This window comes from Lissotriton vulgaris, chromosome 7 (assembly GCF_964263255.1).
Source record: "Lissotriton vulgaris chromosome 7, aLisVul1.2, whole genome shotgun sequence".
In the NCBI taxonomy this organism is placed as follows: Eukaryota; Metazoa; Chordata; class Amphibia; order Caudata; family Salamandridae; genus Lissotriton; species Lissotriton vulgaris.
The window spans coordinates 902,998,424-903,019,458 of record NC_141695.1 but is presented as its reverse complement, the minus strand read 5'-3'; the positions used below and the strand labels follow the sequence as shown (position 1 = coordinate 903,019,458).

Sequence of the window (21,035 nt, the reverse complement as noted above, 5' to 3'; positions counted from 1 at the left end):
TATATCACAGAAATGCATTTGGCTTGGTCTGATTGGGACAAACGGCTGTTGGGGGGAGGAGGGCCTGTGCCGTAGGGGCCTGGCTTACGCTCCTGGTCACTGGATTCACATCTACCTTTGAAGTTTGCTCCCGGTAGGTATCTGCGAGGAGGAACCATGTTTGCCTTTAGTTATTTTTGTTTTTTAACATGCTGTAGATGGCATACTTTTATAATAATTCCATTTGATATGAAAGCATGCACACATTGTTTCCACAAACGTACTGTAAAGTGGCTCACAAGGCACTTGGGAACAGACTGAGGCTTATGTGCCTGGTGTTCGGTTTCTTCAAAAAATTACTTATTGCACCATTGCATTTCACACCCCTCCCTGCCAGGTCTTATCTTTGTTTAAACCATATGTTCTCTCTCAATCTTCTGTTGATCTCCCACCCCTTCAGCTCCCTCCCTGCTTGCTGCCCAACCTGGCGATTACTGCTCTCAACTGCCCCCCCTCCATTTCCCGAAGGATCCCCAGAAGGTTGTTGTTTAAATAGATTTCAAAAAATTGCCAGGATCCTCAAGGAAGTTGATTGTCCCAATATTCACAAAAAACTGCTTTTATTGCATTTTCAGTTCCAGGAAAAATAGTGCAAAGTACTGACTCTGCTCTCCAGCCTGAGGTTAGCCACAAATAGCTCAGACTAATACATGCGCCCCTCTGTGTAGGATGTGCACAGAGCTTCGAAATGAATTGATGCGCTTTTGGTGGTGATTAATGCTCATTTGAACTCTTTTTCCTTGTTCTGTGCCATATGAGGTGGCTTTAATTGACTGTTTGCAGAAGCTGACAGGAGACTAGTTTTTTAGGTTGAGCTTAGAGGCAGCGCACATGCGCAGCCGTGCGAGGTATGCTGTAATCCTCTGTGGGCTTTTGGCACATACATGCTTTCCATTCGTTATTTTGTGGGACGTTATGAAATGCTGGCTTTTCATTGGTTAAATGTACCCCTCCTTTGTGTGCTTGGTTCCCTCTCATGGTGACTGGCCCTTGTACATGGACTCTTTCTCTCCTGCCTCTCTAAGCTGGTTGCGGCACACTATTTCTGTTTTTCCTCTCAGCTCATGTTTGGTTAGGAGGCGCGCAGCTTGTGGAGGATTGGCCTTCGAAACGCATAGTGTTTTTACACTTTAAATGAATGCGCTTATCGCCAGAGGTAGATAATTAAGTGATCTTTACTGAGGGTAGAGGGCAGAAAAAAAACATACCTGGGGTGCAATTACTGAGCAGTATGGCCTCGCCTACGGTAGCCCATGGAGAGCCCACGCTGCTTTAATTGCCCATTGCTTCTCAAGGGCTCCTCTACACGGTTTGATCCTTTGATTAGTGCCCCTACGCTGGCCATCTGCTACGTGTGCTGTGAGGCAGGTACTTTTTGTACTAGGTCGCGTTCAAATCTTTTTTTTTTTTTAAATGTATCTCCACCTTCTTCTCCCCCTGCCACCTCCTTAAAGATTAAACCACTGAAGATGAGCGGGTGCAGGAAGCAACGTGCTGTTGATGCAGAGTACTGCTTGGGTTGCGGCAGCATTAAAAACATACACTAATGCTTTGGGTTTTTATGTTGATAATGCTTCCCAAGACTCTTATTCAAGTTAATGGAGCCACTGAGAGAGGAATGGCATGGTGGGCAAAATAATTATGGCATTAGGCCCAGATCTCAGTATTGGGGGGTGAATGTGTCACATTGTTCAGCATTCCATCCATCCATTGTTCTGCATTTTTCACCCTGAGTGGGACAGGTATGCCCAGAAGGGGTTCCTGTGCTCACCATGCCACTCAATTCAAGCAAGCCTGGCTGATGATGGGTGATACCCCGAAAACGGTCCCAGGATGCTTGTTTCAGGTCCAGGGAGGACCTGCCCTGGCAGTTCGGGCTACACTGTTCCCATGGGGAACATGGTCAAGACTGATCTGCATATGGCTGGGTTTAAACAGGAATGGCATGGTGGGCAAAACAATTATGGATTTAGGCCCAGACCTCTGTGCTGGGGGGTGAATGTTTGATATGGTTCAGCATTCCGCCCATCAATTGTTCATTTTGCATTTGTCACACCGAGTAGGATGGGTATGCCCACACGTGGGCCTGTGCTCACCATGTCGCTGGAATCAAGCTAGCATGGCTTATGACAGGTGACACCCCAAAACCGTTCCTGGGAGGCTTGTTTGTGGTCCAGGGAGCCCTGGCCTGGCAGTTTGGGCTGGACTGTTTCCATGGGAAGCTGGGTCAAGACTGATTTGCATGTGGCTGGGTTTAGTCTGGAATGGCATGGTGGGCAAAAGAATAATGGATTTAAGCCTAGATTTTTGTACTGGGGTGAATGTTTGACATTTCTCAGCATTCTGTCCATCAATTGCTCTTTTTGCATGCATGGCATAAAACATAACAGGAAGGCAGTGCACAGCCACTTAGCATGCAAAAAATAGGCCAGCAGCACCCACACTAAATCAAATCAAATACTCCCAAGCAAGTAGCACTGGAAATGTTTCTGATTTCAGCCATGAAATGGAACAATGCCTAGTTTTAACGGTTTCATCATCTCGAAAGAGTGTCACTGTAAACTTTGAGGAGTTCAAAAAATATGATTTCATTTGGTTTGTAAAAGAATGCTCATGTAATAAATCTTACAAAGTCAGACAGTGGGCTTGGGTTTTAATAAAAACAAGCATCAAATAAGTAAGATACAAGCAGGGTAGATCAATGAAACTCTAATTTTAAATGAATTCTCTCACATGCGCTGCCCCTACGCTGTCTCCTACACACTGCCCCGCCACTTTAATGTCACAGCAGCCACCACTGTGCAGTAGGAAACCTCCCAAGACTCCTATTCAGGTCAATGGATCTGTTGAGAGTGGTCATCCTTCCATATGAAGACGAGAAGCAAGTATCTTAGTGCACTTAGAAAGTTGCACAAAACCCACTACACACGATCAGACATATTAGACTGCAATATTCTTGCCTGTGAGTAAGCCAGGTGAACAGAACAAATGGATTACAGTATTTTACAAGCCTTTAAAATCACTGAATTATTTAAAGGCCTGCTGCAGAAGCTTCTGTGCACAGTTCGGGGCACAGTGTGGACTCTGGCAAGGGCAACTCAGACTTTGATCCTCTAAAGACTGTTACAATTGTGGTGGATATTGGCTAGATACATTTAAAATTGAATGAAACACATTACACAGCAGGTTTTGAGTATGTCTTTTCCGTTGTTTTAAGCAGAAAGAAAGGTTGGTTGGCTATTGGGGGTGTTCCTCCTGGCCACTGTGCCTGTAATAAAGCGAGGAAGGGAAGAATGTGTGCATACATTAAACTATTTATTGGTGATGGATGTGGCCATGTGTCACCCAGTTGTATTACCCCTTTCCCCCAACTTCCTGTTTGCCTCAAAAGTTCTTATTGGAGTTACCTGTAATCCCAGGGCACTGCACAAAAACTGCAAAAAGGACCTCTTTTAAGTCAGCAGTATGTTTACCTTGAGCATAAGGGGACATACCTAGGTGCAATTGACTCCTTACCCTCCAGCACCCGGTGCTACTGCACCTGCTGTACTATCTGTACCTACGCCCCTGCATGAGAAGCATGTCTGTTGGCAATCCAACAAAGACAGAAGCAGCAAGGTGATTCCCCGTTGTACCAGCTCATCACAACATCCGCAAAGACAACAATAGCATTTGCATTTATAAAGTCACTTCCTCCCCACAAGTAAACCCCAAAAGATGCTGTATTTGCAGCAACCATTCTGCCTCATATAAGAGAAACATCCTCATTTCCCTGTTCATATTTATTAGTAAAGCATTCCAACAGCTGGGCTAAAATAAAAGGAAGACAAAGTTAGCACGTTGACAGAATCAGCCCAAGTGGCAATATGGCTTAGGTATTGCACATCTCTGATGAATATGAAAGAGTGCATGTAATAAACAAAAAGATAAGTATAAGAGGATCTTTGTCATTTTAAAGAAAATGGTGACTGCAACTATGGTGTGGAGAGAAATACCCTTGTTCTGTCGCCCTGAACTGAAATCACTTTTCTGAAGCCTGGCATCCCCTCCATTTTGCCCCCCTCCGAGGGCAGTGGTATCTCTGCTGGTCATAGGCAAGAAATCCTTTGGCAAGACCTCCTTGTTGTGCCCTCAGGCGAGGTGGTAAGAGGCACCCCACATGTTGTGACTGCTCCGACTGGTCCATTGTCATTCTTTATGTGACAATGGGCCAGCTAACAGTCTCTAACATCTTTAAAAGTATGTATAAAAAACTGCCCAAATCTGATCACAGCCAATGAGCCTCTGCACCGGCCAAATGCCCTCTTTCCCAATTTGACACTTCTTGCTTTACACCTGTGCCGAAACATTTCAACTGTCTAGGTAGGCACTCCAAGGGCATTGCATGAGTGTTCCCAAACAACTACCATGGATTTTGATGCATCCCCAGATTTACAAGAACTTGTAAACCTGGGGATAGGCCCAAAGCTGATAACTTTCCCAGGGGAGGCGTAACAAGGAGAAATATCTCTATTTCTCCTCATTTCTTCCTCTTTCTATGTGTGCTGCATTCCCCAAAAATGTGCAACTTCCCAGGGGAGGACTAATGAGGATAAATATCTCTATTTCTCCTTGTTACTTCCATTTCTATGTGTGCTGCATTCGGCAGCACACATAGAAAGAGAAATATGCCTCCAAGGATTGTTGTTATGCAGGAAGATTCCCCTTCCTGCATGCCACACAGGAACCCTTGCGCCATGGTGCTAGGGTGCCTGCATTGGCGCTAGGCTGCAAAAAGGGTGCCAGCGAAAGAGAAAGGACAGGAATGCACCATATTGCCTTACACTGTGCATTCCTGCCCTTTTCCTGTCATGCAATGCATCAAAGTGGCCTGCTGCGCTGCATCACTTCCTCATAAATGAGGCCCTAAATGTATGCCAGTATTACATCCTTGCTGCGAAGTATAGAAGTGGTTGACAGTTTTACTCAGTAGTGATCTTGTCCTACTTAAAGGATATCTGGCAGCCATGCTGGTTTTCTTTTAATTTGCTCTTTTATACAGCATAAACATTACCTGGAAGTGCCAGAGCGCTTTAAAGTAGAAATGCGTTGTTACATTGCACATATAGTTAGAGATGATTAACAAATTACCAGTTGTTATCAAATATTACTACAGAACCAGAAAAGGAGGAGGGAACCTACCAGCACGCAATTAGCCAAGATGCACTGTGGTAAACGCAGTGCACATAACACTTACTATAGTTGAAAGTCTTTAGTTTTCAGCATAGTTGGTTCAGCCAGTATTGTGCTTCTCTAGGCATGTGCTTTTTATCCTTCTTTAGTAGAGAGTATCAAGTGAAATTTTGGGGTCTGGCAATGCTCCTCACAGTCTTCTCAGGTTTAGTACCACTTCCAGAACACAGGTGCATTGCAGTGCTCATCAGCCCAATAACCCAGCAGAGAGCCAATAACAGAAGGAGAAGGGAGCACACTGACTAGTCCAGATGCATTGTGGTAAATGCAGTGCATGATAACATTCACTTCAGTTGAAAGTGTTTAGTATTCCCCATTTTTGCCACAGCCAATGCCGTTTATCTCTAGACACGTGTTTCAGAATAGTACTTCTTTAGTAGAGAGTAACACTTGAAATTTGGGGGTGCTGGCATTTACCATGATGCACTGCGGCAAGCTGAGTGCTGGGATGCGAGGCAGTGTGCTCCCACTCTATTTTTGCTTGAAAAGGCTTCCTTGAGATAACCAGCTGACAAGGTCTGGCTGATGCACCTGCGCCCAGTGAGTGGTACAGAGACATGAGAAGACTTTGAGCAGCATTTCAAGAACCCCCGAAACAATGTATTGCTCTCTTCTGAAGAAGGGCAACTATCCTGAAACATGTGTCCGGAAATACACAGCACTGTCTGCACCAACAAGGGTGAAAAACTAAAGACTATCACTGCAGTAGGTGTTATTGTGCACTGCATCTACCAAGATGCACTGTAAGGGAACTGAGTGCTGGGATGTAAGGCAATTTGGTCCCACCCTCTTATTGTTATGTAACCTCTAGATTACAGGGGTCTCCAATGGGAAGCTCAGGAGCTACTGGTAGCCCAACAGTACCCTGAAGGTAGCTCTCTGAGGTGCAGCCCAGCATACTTCATAATTCAGAGGGTCTAGACGAATATGTGTTGAAATTCCGCAGCCTTTTTCCCAGCAGGGAATCACAATGTGGTCGTTACAACGACCGCAATGTGATTCTGCATACCATTACTCCGCAAGTCGGAACAACGACTTGCAGAAAGGGGGGTGCTGAATGTTGAAATAGTATAATTTACTATTCCAACTCCAGTCTGTGCAGACGCTAGGGAAGGTGTTGGATTTTAAATCTAACACCTCCCCTCCCTCCGCAAGTCGTTGTTCTGATTCGCGAAGTAATGGTATGCGAAATCACAACGTAGTCGTTGTAACAACCACGTTGTGAATCCCTGCGGGGAAAATTCTGGGGTAAACGTTGTTTACTGGTCTAGACATTATTGAAGAAGTCAGTGCTACATAGCTCTGCATCGTTTGAGTGATCTCCAGCCAAACCAACAGCAGGACTACAGGAATACAAGAATTGGAACACATCTTGTGTTGGGATCTTAAGTTTTTTCTGACACTCCCATGTTTATAATTTTTTGAGAGTGAATATGTCAAAAATATACCTCATGTTAAAGGAGATTACATTGTTATTTTACAGTATTCCAATGATGAAGGGTTTTCTACCGAAATGCATTGGGAAATGAAAACATTTTTGGGAATAAGTGGATACTTCGTTTGAATGTCAAAGAACGTTGAAAAATGAGAAGAAATTAAATAAGAATATATTATTTGTGATTAATATTGTTCCTGTGTTTTGTTTTTGTTTTGTTGTTGTTATGTTTGGTAACAATTTGTGGGGAAAATGTATGCAATAAGAATTGTTGTCACATGTATGTGAGCGCAGCTTTGGAACAATTGGCAAAAAATATTATTGTTTAAATAATTTTTTGAAAGTTATATGCACCGCAAAGGGCATGTGAACAGTGTACCTCTATAAACAAGCAGTTTCTGTTTGTGCTGATTTTAAATATAAAGGCCTGACATACAGATGCATTAGTGCCAGAAGTTATATTGACAGTTACTACAGGTCATGCCGTCTTAAGTAGGATTATTTCTTCCATCTCTGCCAAGACATAAGTGACCAGCTCAAGTGCTCGTATTTTCAGATGCATGCAGGTAAAGCCAGCACAAGCTCCAAAACAAAAAGACAATTGTTCCTATGTACATTGGGCCAGCCATGACACCAGATATTCTTAAAAGACCAATCTTCTCAAAACGGATTGTTATAACGTGTACTTGTTAAGCATATTATGACCAGCGAGGGTATCCTAGTGCTGAGCACGTGTGTGTGCCTAGCTCTGCCTATGGCAGGTGGTTAATCGAAAAGCTGGGTCTTCAGCTTCTTGCATAATTCAAGAAGAGTGGAGGAGTCTCTGATGTGGAGTGGTAGGCAGTTCCATGCTTTAGGAGTGATGTAAGAAAATGCCCATCCTCCTGATCTGGTTCTGTGCATGCGTGTGATGTATGCGAATAGGAGGTGTCTGGGTGGTTGGTGGAAGGAGAGGTGACTATTCAAGTAGGGGAAGCCTAGGTTGTATTGTATTTTGAATGTGTGTGTCAGGAGTTTGAAATGATCATGTTTGTGTATTGGGAAGTCCCAGAAATGTGGTGTGATGTGATCTTCTCAAAGGCGGTTTTGCCATCAAAAATCCCCTTCCCCCCCCCTACATTTTTTACCTCAAGGATCCTGCAGGCAAGTCAACCCTTTTAACTTTGCTGACAAGCCACTTCTCCGAGTGCACCAACAGCAGATCTGGTCCTGATCCTCATTGCTCTGTTGACCGGGACAAACTGGAAAGGTTGTATGAGCATCAACGTCCTAGTAAGTGTCTGCTGAGGCCACCAAATAGGTCTTCAGACGACGAGGATTTGTCTAACTTTGGTCTGGATTTCAGTAGGACATTTTAGGACAAACAACTGACCCTAGCCTAGAAAACAGTTGAAAGCGGATCTTCAAATTGTCCTTCAGATGGTTGACTGACCCTTTTTGTTCGCTATACATGACATTACACATATCCTTATCCCTTAAATAAAATCAATTTAGCACATGAACGCACAAACTGATATAGTTTTTCATTCCTGATTTCTGGCTCTTAATTACCTGCGGGGAAGAGCAGATAGTTAGTGTAGAGTAGGCGGGGCCTGAGATACTGCAGAGGAAGCTTTACAAACAGGAAGTGAATGATGTTGCAAACGTCATCTTTACATGGTTCGTCAGACAGCCTAAGGGTGGGAAATCAAATTCCGAGAATGTGTTGCGAGGAGTGTTGCACATAATTGAACATATGTATTCCTGAATCATGTACAAATAGAGGTTGGCACTAGACAAAAAGAAACACACACTTGCAAAACAGAACGAGAGAGGCTGTTTGTGAGAAAAGCATGGATCTACGAGCGGCACTGAGTCTTGCCAGCTCACATGCCTGTATTCCGCCAAAGCACATCATTACTGAAATACTATCTAAGTCAAGCCGGAAATGACATCGGCATTTATTTACCAATGCAGGTAAAGTACAGTTGTATTTGGATCCATGCCCACCAGGAAATACCATCCTGACACGATGTGAATTCTTCTTATCAGAGATGATGAAAAGAGTGAAGTTCAGCCCAAAGAGAAGCAGCGCAGCCAAAACAGGAAACCAAAATGCTCAAACTCTAATTGCTGAAAACGTTGCCAGGTTGACTGAAAATACACGCAATCTAACAAATGAGATTAACCAGGACTCTTCTTTCATTTTGCATCATTTATGTGTCACTAAGTAAACGAAGAATGCAATCTGATTTCTGTTCTCAATATTTGTACCGTCGAAGAGTCATACATATCAATATCACAAACATTAGAGATGACAATATTAAATTCCTTTTCTCTGTCTACATTAGGACACAGAAATCATAGAAGCCAGGGGTTCGGGAAGAGTTAGGTTGTCTGAGTGTGTTCCTTATAATTCCATACACTAAGCACATGCAACATTATTGATGTCAGAGCCACACTACAGGACTCCTTTTGTCATATGCTTCCAAGCCTAGTGTAAGACCGCCGACCCACCTTTGCACTTTCCCTTTGATTGCTTCCTATGCCCGCTTCAAACCTTTTTGAATTCGATTCCTTATCCTTCCCCATTACCTGATTGGCAACAGGGCTCAATGCCTTTACCACCCTTTGTATGAAGAACGTTCTTAGTGATAAAATGGTACATGAAAACAAACAATAAAATTGTTCCACTTGTAGATCGTCAGGGCTGCCCTAATGAGGACTATTCCCTTAGCCTCACTTCCCTTTCAGAGGTTACGAGCGCTGTCAGAAAACCTTACCAATGTGTTACATGCCAGGCTCCATCAGGTTACAGATGTGCTAATGCAAACACATTCACTTTCAGAAAGAAATATTCCAAATTTGCAAAGATTTTAGCAGGAATTTTTGAGTGGGGTGCAGTGGTAAATATGGGGCGTAACTTAAAATCCCTACTGGATCTTCCTCATCTTAAAAGGCATTTGTGATTTGCTGATAAAGGTTATTTGTATGGCATATACTCCAAAATATAGTCTGTTCAATGCTGAAATAGTACTTGTCATTGGGACCCAGCTCAATGGTACTCCTTTTACATGCCTCAGCATGCGGTGTAACTGAGTCACAATTGCCGATAAAGTTGAAAACTGAGTACAACAATAACAGGGCTCTTTCGCCATGCAGATGTTGCGCTCACCTCATGCTCCTTCGATGGTCACTCACAAGCATAATGGGGAGAGCTGCATAGTGCTGCTGTGGACATGGAATCTAGGCACTGTCAACTAACTCTCACTTACGCCGGTCTCTTTCTTCCACTTGCCTTCTATTACAGCTTACTTCAGCATGCAGGTGATCTATGCTCGGCGCAAGTACAAGGTGACGCCTCCCAACACATCAGGGTGCGAAGACTTTGAAAGGATCTACAGAGCTCAGTAAGTGATTCCAAAGACAGTACTCATTCTTTGTTAATCACTTTTTTTGGTCTTGCAAATCAATCAAAGGAGGATACAGTGCCATCTAGGTTATTTATAATAAAACTCAGGTCAAGGAACATATTTAGTCGAAAATCATCCTATTTACTTCCCGTTGCATTTATATTTTTACTTTTACATATCTTTATGTACTTTATACTTCCCACGAACCCTTCATGCAGAGTTGATAGCGGGGGAGGTGGTAAGATGAGTGTTCAAATCAAATCAAAAGAGACTTTATTTCGGTTATATTTCAAACCATAAAAGTACACATATAAACAATACAATTAAAAAACACATTATTCACATTATTGCCACAGATTATAGCCACAGTACAAAGTCATATTACACATATCTCAGTAACGATAAGTAGACGAGATGGCTAAAAAGTGCAAACAGTGCAAAGTAAAGTGCAGAAGACTGTTATATAATCCAGAAACTGGCCAATTAGTCAAACAAAATAAAACGGTCATTGGTCCAGACAGAGTCTCAGTCTAACAGCTAGTTTTAAAAACGCTATAATTTGGAGAACACTGTCACTGTGCAAGAGCTGTAGATAAATAAGAGCTGGTCTGATTTGGTTAAAATTAAGTATTCTTAGGAGGGCAACAAGATTACGTCGGCGGGGATATTCATAAAACCTACATTAAAACATAAAATGCAGCACATCCTGTGGGGACTTCCCGTCGCAGCCACAGGGAGCTGCAGACTTGCTAAAAATGTCCGACTTGGGTCTGATTAAAAGATAATGGAAAATATTAAATCTGAACCTTGACAAGAGAAATTTTTCATGTGAAGTAAACGATCCTGTTAAATAAGGTTCCATGCTGTCACAGGTCTTTAACATAACATATTTCCTAACACTTGGCTTCAACAGTTCCTCACTTTCTCTTTGGGCGAGCATGTCATTACAGAATGCATGTTTAATTGCTGCTACATCACCCTTTACAATCCCGCTAGGGTGGTCAAACAAATCTGGACGCCCCAGCCTTTCAAAGCAGGATTTCAAATATTTTAGCCAGGGGATGCACATAGAATTATCCTGAGATACGAGATCTCTTACAATCTGGTGAGTGAGAGGTATATCCTGATTTAACCACAGGTTAACCCAACAGGTCAACGGCCTTAGAGCAAAGTTATCACATAGGTACTGTGTCCCCAATTCTTCATGGACTGCCAGATTAGGAGTACTGGCGGGCACACATAGAAGACGTTTTAGGAAATTATTTTCAGTGACCTGTAACTGTTCTCCTGTTACATAGCCCCATAGTTTGCTGCCATACACTGCTGTAGCAACTGATTTGGCGTTATATAATTTGACCATTGCACTAACTGGTTTCTTCCCCAGTTTCGTGGCAAAATTGAAAATGGATGCGTTGACCCTCGCCAATTCCCCCTTTTTCTTGGCCAAGTGAGGGCCCCAGCTAAGTTTGGTATCAAATAAAACGCCAAGATAAGAAAACGTTTCTGTGACCGGGATTGGCACATCATCATCAAGTTTAAACACAAAATTCTTTTTTGGTTGCCGGCCAACATGCATAATGTATGATTTGGAGTTATTGACCAGTAAGTCCCTGTCGGTCATAAAAGCATTAAAAGCATTTAAAAGCATCTGGAGTCCCTTCTCCGTTCTTGAAATTAAAACCGCATCATCTGCGTATAAAAGAACTGGAATACCCCGCCTGCCCACTCTAGGACAGTCTGCCTGTACCTTCTGTAAAACAGCATCTAATTCATTTATATAAAAATTAAAAAGAAATGGCGCAAGAATACATCCCTGGCGCACTCCCTTCTTAATATCAAACTTGCCAGTAGTGTCACCATTTGCAGAGTATCTAACATTAGCACTGGTATAACTGTGCATGTCCACCAGGAAGTCGACAATCCCTGTATCTACTCCCCTCTCCCTCATGTACTGCCACAGCCTTCCCCTGTTGACACAGTCGAAGGCTGATGACAGGTCCATGAAGGCGAGATGGACAGTTCCCTTCTGTGCCACCGTATATTTACTCAGTACGAGAAACAGATTAAGACACTGGGTTGTGGTGGAACGCCCCCCACAGAAACCATACTGGGAGGTCGACATGATGTTATTGTCGGTCGCCCAGCATGTTAATCTCTGTAACAGAATTCTCCCCATGATTTTGACCATCGAGTCAATTAATGAAATTGGCCGGTAACAGTGGGGACTGCCCTTATCTCCTTTTTTAAATACTGGCACAATAGCCGATAGTCCCCAAGCCAGCGGACAACCTGCTTTGGCAGCAGCATTAAAAACTGCCACCAAAATAGGTGCCCAAAAATTCGGTTTAGACTTAAACAAGTCTGGGGGAATCCCATCAGGTCCTGGGGCCTTTCTTGCTGTCAATCCTTCTATGGCCTCCAACACCTCCCTACTGTCAAACTCAATAGTTCCTCCTCTACCGCCAGTGACTGACTCCACTCTTACAGTGTCCTCTGAACAGTACAGTTTTTTAAAGTGCTGCTCCCACTCCTCCTTAGTTATGCAGCAGTCCAGGCCGTCACCTGGCTCTTCAACCAGGAACGGTTTTTTAACTAGTGCCCAGAATCTGGAACTGCAATTTAGAGTGGATGTGTCCAGTATCTCACACCATGCCTCTTCTCTCAAAAACTCCTTATGGGTTTTAAGAACAGACTTATATTCTTTACGACATGCTCTAATATTCTCCTGGATTCTCGGGGAAACTGACAAGGCTAACCTAAGATTGCGGGCAGCTTTGGAGCAATCATGGTTAAACCACCTTGGCCCACCTTTCTCCATACTCTTTTTAGCTGGGACCATGAGCAGGTCTGACACCTTCCCCGACAGGTCTTGGTAGGCAATTAAAACCTCCCGTGGCTCTGCCCCCTTCCGAGTACAGTTAACAATATCCTCTGTAAAATTTTCCTCAATGTTTTTATACAGAAGATCCGGGGTAACCATTGACCATTTAAGTCGCCGCCTCCCATCTGTAGTATTCAACCTCCCTGCACTACGTATCTGCTTTTCATTGGTGATCCCCAATCCCTTCCAATAAATTACAAAAGGGTTGTGATCACTAAATTCGCTTTTCTCAATATTGAAAGATTCCAAGAAGGGCAACATAGTCTGTGATAGTAACATATGGTCAATGAATGTGCCCCTGCCGTGACCATTAAATGTAGGAGTTTCAAAACTTCTTAGGGGATCCCTGAGTGTCATAGCCAATGAGAGATCCAAATTGTCTAATAGAGCATTACACAGTTCCCCATCCACTGTGTGTTCCAAATGTAAACCATTAAGTCGGATCGCCACACAAATGCACATTAAAATCTCCCATATTCATTAGGTTATGACTAAAGTCCTTCATAGAAGTAGTAATAAAAGCATGAAGTACAAGTAGTTGATTAGATGCTGTAGTATCATTAATAGCATTATAAAAATTCACCAGACCAACCCTACTATTTTTACCATTTAGGACTACACCCTGCATGCCTGGTTGATATACATCAATTCTGTGAATTTTCGAGGTGACCAGAATAGAAACAAAAGTCACCAAGCCACCCTTTGGCCTGCCTCTAATTGATGGTGTAGCAGGTACATAGAAAGCCTTGTACCCTTCTAAGAACAAATCACACTCTACCAACCATGTTTCTTGGAGACAAATAACCTTGAATTGTTTGATATAGGTGAGCCAGTTTACATCTGCCATTTTTGCAGCCAACCCCGCAACATTCCATGAAACAACATTCCTAGGTCCACTTTTATTCTGTGAGTTCATAGTGGGTACTAGACCATCTAAGATTATCGTACCCTGACCCACAGGTATCTCATGTCAATCACACATCTCCAGGCCTGATAGAAGCTCATACCTGTTCTGTGTGTTGACATTAAATCCCTGCTGATAATGATCAGTGAAGTTAGATCTATTGTGTGTATTAACAACATTTCCAGGTCCACACGAATTAACAATGTTATACATAAAACGAGTGTCATTGACCGGGGTCTGAATATCGCACAAGGGTGTCGCAAGCCTTTGTTGGGGGGGGGGGGTTATTGCACAAATGTGCGTAGAAATACCCTAGCGGGCGTACACATATACTACCCTCATTATATATTAAAGAAGATGCTCTTAGAAGTACCGTGGCCACATGTTGGGGATGTTTGAAGTTCACCACAATACCATTTCCACTGCCTACTTTTTTAGACAGTCCCACCCAGTTCACCCTACTTACTGCCATTACCTGGTCTAAATACCCAATCGGAAAACCACAGTTTTTATTTAACCAGGACACTGTTTTGTTTTTGAGTGAGGTGTGCGACTCGCCATGAGGTGAAGCAGGATGGGTACCAACAGGTGGAACATTGGTCAAAACCACCACAAATGGCGCACAGTTCGGTGGTAGATTAAGATAGCGGTTACTTCTTTGGAGTCTAGGATCCGCTCTCTTACATACAGTTGGATTGGGTTGCAACTGCAGGTTTGAAGTTTCCGGTTGAACTGGGGGAATTGGTGTTATTAAAGGCCTACTACTCGCGGTGCTGGCCACTACCACAGCATTGCTGGTATTCTGCTGGTTTTTACCTTGCGCTACCGCTACCTGCCTTCCTTCCCCCGGTTTGGCCCTTATACATGTCGTTGCCCATTGTTGGGGGGAGACCAGGCCACCAAGCCTAGCCACCTCCGTGACCAGGGTGTCTATCTTGGAAACCAATGGTCTGAGTGCCTCCTCTAATTTTGCCTCCAGTTTGGACTCCAAGTTTTTAATAAGAGTGGTAAACTGTTCAATATTTATGTTTAAATTAGAGCTACCTTCCTTATTCCCCGTGAATTCAAAGGGATTAATCCCTGGGCCAATATTAGTTTTGGGTTCTACGACACCTCCTTTCTTGTTCTGCTTCCCCCCCCTTTTTGTCAATGCTTTCCTGCAGGTCCTTACCGGCCTTGTGCTAGATGGAACTTCCTCCCGCTCTTCACTAGATACATCATGATGATCTGAATATACCTCCACCCTAACCACAATGGGTGTTGGGGGCTCTTCACCAACTAAACCATCGCAGTTAGCTTCCATCACAACGTCCCCCACTACCTGCGGCGGCTCAACCAAACAAATTGCAGTACTCCCCTTCCCCAGCGATGCCCGTCGTTCACTATTGATCTGGGAAACCTTTCTGACCATATAATTATCGATGGTACTAAGGCCAGTGGCAGGTTTGTCATTTTTAGGTTTTGCCTGGCGAAAAGATGCGCTCTGCGCATCTTTTTCGCGCAGGCGAAAACCTGATGAGAATGGTACGGGAGACAGGAACGCCCCCGTCTTTCATTGGCTAGCTCCATAAATGGAGGCTAGCCATTGGAAGACGGGCCTGTCCGTCAATGCCGGACCAGATTCGGGGGCGTTCCCGAGATTTTTTGGCTTTTGGCTACGTCACGCTATGTCAGCCAAAAGCCCTCGGGAACGCCCCCGAATCTGGTCCGGCATTGAGCCGGCACCCGCCTTCCTGCTTGCGTGAGTGATCTGACACAATCATCAGAGGAGGTATCCCTGCTGGGGTTCACGTACATCTCTCGCTTCTCACCGCTGAGGCAGAAGGCGCCTTTTCTGCCTTGCCTGCGCCTGATATCTTCCGAGCCACGTGCAACCTTTGCCCGCTCTCCACCCTGAACAAAGTGCACCGCCACATGGGCAGCGGGCAGGGAACGTGTGACGCAGCTAGCGCTGCGAAACAGGAGCAGCCATGCCAGGCCAGCAGCGCTAGTGATGGAGTCCAGGCCCTCACATCTTTACAAACGCGGTGTGACAGAGTTAAGGGGGGGGGTGTTGTTTCACGGCTGACCGAACCTCTTCGAGGCGCAGACACCTCTGGGAGCGCCACCGCCAGGTCGTCAGCCGGACACGTCTCTGGACTGCTCGTTCACACGATCACAGCACAGGGGGGACGTGTGAAGAGGCTGGTCTCCGAGGGCTGCCACGGCCCGACTGCAGTACAGCTGCAAACAGTTTCAGCTGCAGAGTCATCTGTAAAGTATAGCGCACCACTCAAACGCTGACAAAATATAGCGTCCAAATACCCTTCTGAAAAATAGGGCCCCATGTGGTTAATAATTTTAAAAATCTACACCCAACCAGACAATGTGCATGTCAGAGAATATTTCTATATGTGATCGTCTGACGTACAGCCATAGAAACCACGTCACTTTCATGGGCGCAGTTTCACCAACATGCTACAGCACCAACTACACAATGTCTCATTAATTTTTTTGTGGTATTTTTAGGCACGGGGAGATTCAGTAATTTGTCCAGAAGTGCAGGATTTTGAGAAGACGCCAAAACTTGTACCTGGGTGTCCCAATTTCAAAGATACAGCTCTGGCCCCTAACACCACATTTTCTACCCCCCCCCCCCCTTCGACTCTTTGCGCAATACCTCCCTGAGCCCATCCACTCTCGCCTCTCTCTCTCTCTTCTCCATCGCTAATCGCTTTCTCTCTACCTATGCCCACCCTCCCATCTATATATCTCTCTCGAAGCCTCTCTTTGCTGCAGTTAAAATGGGGGAGCTGCGGCCTGCGGAAAGTGACAGGGACACCGGAGCGGCCCGGGGCTTTCAAAACCACCCCCAAGGGCACCGACCCACGGGGTAAATGCACAGTGGAATAAAGGGCCTGTCAGGCAATGTAAGTGATGCGTGTGTAAAGCGCTCCAAAAGCTTCAGGTCAAGTTGGCGCTAAATAAAACTACAAAAAAAGTGTGGGGCCAAGTTGAGCATTTTTTCCAGGGCTGGTTTGGTTCCCAAGTCCAGCCCTGGGCATTACCCACCCTTTGACCCTCTCGCCCCTGACGTCAGAGTCCGTTCTATGTGCTGCTGAGAGATTAAGTGCAGTGCAACGACAGGAAACTAAAGGAAGGAACAGATTCTACCTGTCACTGCCTACTTTCTGACCTTGCTGCTACTTTCAGGACCCCTCAGATCAGCAAGGACAGGGCCTGGAGTACCGAGGGGTAAGCCTGGGCACCTCTAAATGACGTCCTTGGTCACTGCCCTGGAACAGCATGCTCAGTCCGGTGAGAGAGTGAAGCAAAGAGAACAAATAACAAACTGGAAAGTGAGTGAAAGCGTGAGGCAAGATGGCGAAGGAGTGAGTGAGCAAGTAGAAAAATAAAACTAAGGAGAGGTTGAAGGTCACAATAAGGTTCAGTAAGAGAAAAGGTGAAATGAACAGAGTAAATAGTAGATGGCGGACAAAATAACAGAGATGATAGAGAAGGAAGACAAGAGTCCTATGGACCACAGGGGGAGGGCACATAATGGCGACCGCGTACAATGCTACCTTATGAAATCAGTTATTTGAATGAAAAGGTCATAGGGCGCGTTAAAAAATCAAGGCGAAAAGATAGGTTGTTAGGACAGGTTTCACGTCTCTGTCTTCCATGATTATTCACCGCGTATGTGGAAATCTATTCTTTGTTTTAAGTCTGGCTAAACAAAGCTTTAGCACTCTGATGCTAGACTTAATGCAACAGAGCAGACAGAGTACGACTTTAGTGGGGTGTCTACCAAACACAGCACTGCTGTTTTTCATATAAATAATATCCGCCATGGTGTTACCTGTGTATGGGCAAATGCTTCCTCCAAATGTCATCAGCTGTGAAGCAGGATCTTTGCTGAAACAGAAGTGTGCTAAGTGAAGGGAGACCCAAGGCGGAACACCCTGAGATAACTACCATCGGAGTATTACACGGCCCCTGAGGAAGGGCAAAGCCCGAAATGCATTGGGCTAATGGGCCACTTGCTTAAATACCATGAGAACAATCATGTGATGAATTTAAAATAAACAAATAAAAAGAATGAATTCAATCATACAACAGAACTTTGTCTACATTTCAGTAATAAATTGTTAAATATTGCATTTCGAGGGAAACAGTGCGATCTATAGCTAAGTGAAGGGAGGACAGGCTCTCTAGTGGAAAAGTAAGAAGGTGAAAGGCCCAGATCAACACTTCTGTGTTTTAGGTGCACAAGTGTGTGATACTAAAATCTGCCCAGAATTGCCTATGCATCACAGTAGGAGGCTTGCATATTAATAGTGGGAATAAGCAAAAAAACAGCCTTAAGCTGTAACATAGAGGGCCTCTCGGAGAGGCCAGGGTAGGACTGCTGGAGAGCTCATCAGATTGCTCCCAATGTACTAGCGTGCATGGAGCTTGCTCAGGAGGGTAAGCGGAGAAAGCGGAGAGTTCAAATGTCATGCCCATTCAATCAATCGCTTCTCAACTGAGAGTGTCAATAAGTGGAACTGATACACTTTCAGAGTTATAAACGTTCTGTTGACATGACCAGTCCTGTCACGTTAAAAGTATGGTATAGCTGCCGAGAGCACTGGCATATAAAACGAACAACAAAGTTACCCAGGATAGAGTACACAAAGCTCTCCGAGTGCACATTCTATCCGTGGCCTCTCTGCTGGGGATTGCAACCAGTGGCAAAACTTGCTGTAAAACACGTATCACCCTTCTATGGATGCCCCTGGTACTAACCTACAGAGGGGCAGCTATGGGGGTGGTGGTGTTTGGGGTGTTACACCCCCCCTAATAAGTATATTTTGTGATAAATAGTTGGGTACAGGTGCAGGGCTGGACTGGGAACCCAAAGCAGCCCTGGCAATCTTGTAGGACCAGGGTTGGGCGGTGCAAGTGTGAAGCACTGCTGCTTTTGGTATTGTGGGTCAATATTGCAGCACCGCTACAAACCCGGACACAGTAACAAAAAATAAATTGACCCCCACTGTTGCCAAACCGGCACCCACCCTTCCATTCACCCAGGAAAACACCTGATGCCCGCTAAGGCCAGTCCGACCCTGTACAGATGCTTTCAGTCGGGTGTGGCACGGTGTCTGTGAGATTTCACCTGGAATGTTTACACACAGACAAAAACACCCACACACTCCAGGGGCAGCTGGTCTTAAGGGGCGAAGTGGGTGTTGCCCCCCTAACAAATAAAAAAACACAGAGTTGAAGAGTTCCTAATGAAAGGCTTCATATAGTGCTTTGTTTCAGGCAGTACAGACTCGGAGCCTGAATTATTTTTTTTTTTTACCAGCTGGATAAATGAACACAGCTGCGCATGTGCTGGCTGCCGGGTGAGAGAATACTTGCCCTGGAGGCACAAAGCAGTGTTGTGTCGTCAGGGTGGTGGGCGCCGCATTTTTCAGTGCTATTGTATTTGCTTGATTCTGGGCGTTAATGCCTGCGACCTTGGACGGGAACCACGCAACGCCAGAGACAAAGAAGGCAGGGCTGATTAGGTGTCCGCAAACATGTGAGCGCCTCCCCAACCCATATGTTGGTATGCTTTTGTTGCAGAGGGCGTGCTGAAGGAGGGGCCCGCAGTGTATTTGCCAGTTGACACACCTGGAGGAACAAGACGTAACGGGCAGGGCCGGATTGGTAAAGCGGGCACTTGGGAAATGGTTGAGGGGCCGGTATCAAAGTTCCAGCTGGGGGCTGCTTTTTTTGGCACCCTGGGGGTGATTTGGGCGCTGTCTGTGTTGATTGGATGCCACCAGCGGCCCAGTGAGTGCCTGAGTGGCCTTTTTGGAGGTAGATGGGCGTCCATTACCTCCCTTTTATCAACGGGCAGAGGTGTCACTCCCTCTCTCGCTCGGCCGGCCCATTTATATATGCATATTGAGCGGGGGCAGGGGGCCTGAGCAGAAGTGGCCTCACTTGTTTTCAGGTGTGTTTCACCAGTGTAAACTAATCCATGCATTTTTTTTACTACCCTTTTTTTGTTTTGTGGAAAGGCAATATGCAATTGTGGGCCACTTTTTTTTTGCGTGCCCGGGCCGATTTAATCCCAATCCAACCCTGGTAACGGGTGAAGCAAGGTACGGTTTTTGCTCTGTGGCTTTGCAGCTTGGGAACCCTTTCCTGTGTGATTTTTAACTAGAACACTCATTTTGGGAGTGCTGGAGCCTCCCTCGTTATGAAACGCCAGCGCTGTCATTGTTTTCCCGTCAGCAGAGGTGAGGTTTACAGTTTAAGCGTGCTGGTATTGCCACCTTGTGGAATTATTACGAATGCTGCGATTTTTGCTATCCTTTCATTTGAGCCCCCATGTTATGAGCATGGGCACCTTAGCATGCCTCGCATCCCTTCTTGGTTAAAACACAATACTCTTATATTTTATTTCCACACAAAATGCTAAACATGTTTTCACATTTCGGATGTTGTCCAGATAGACGATCCTAAGATGCTCTTTGCATACATTTCCATGTTTGCATAAACACACGTTTGATACCGTTCGTAGAGTCTTTTCTTTTTGGACAGGACTACTAAACACTCTTGAAAAATCATTCACGCATTTTTATTACTTCATACAAGTGTTGTGATCGTGAATTAGAAACAACGGGGTGTTGCACAACTCATTGCGCTGAATGGTCGTGAAATGTATCCCGGGAGACAGTTCACTGAGCCGCCTATTTAAGTTGTGACGTCTGGAATGTTGCCTGCTTGTGACTCTGTGTGCCCCTGTTGCCTGCTTATGCCTCCGTGTGCCCCTGTTGCCTGCTTGTGCTGTGTAAATGTGTGTAGAGTGCTCTGTGTGGGTGTGTGTGGGGTGCTTTGTGTGGCTGTGTGTGTGGGGGGCTTTGTGTGGCTGTGTGTGTGGGGGCTTTGTGTGGCTGTGTGTGTGGGGGGCTCTGTGTGGCTGTGTGTGTGGGGGGGCTCTGTGTGGCTGTGTGTGTGGGGCGCTCTGTGTGGGTGTGTGTGTGGAAGGGCTCTGTGTGTGTTTAGGGGGGGCTCTCTGTGGGTGTTTGTGGGTGTCATTTGCGAGAGATAAAGCTAGTGGCATTGTAAATGACAATGCCATTTATTTATGTTAAAAAAATAAATAAATAATAATGTCAAGAGCAATGACAA

At 45.0% G+C, this 21,035-nt stretch overlaps 1 protein-coding gene across 1 annotated transcript in view; it reads left to right on the top strand.

The window, feature by feature from the left end:
• LTC4S (leukotriene C4 synthase) overlaps positions 1 to 21,035 on the top strand; it is a 60,307-nt gene that overhangs the window by 26,610 nt on the left and 12,662 nt on the right. The window contains exon 3 of the mRNA XM_086931340.1: positions 9,996 to 10,095. Within this exon, the coding sequence (XP_086787466.1) occupies positions 9,996 to 10,095 (100 nt within the window). The remainder of the gene's footprint in view (positions 1 to 9,995; positions 10,096 to 21,035) is intronic.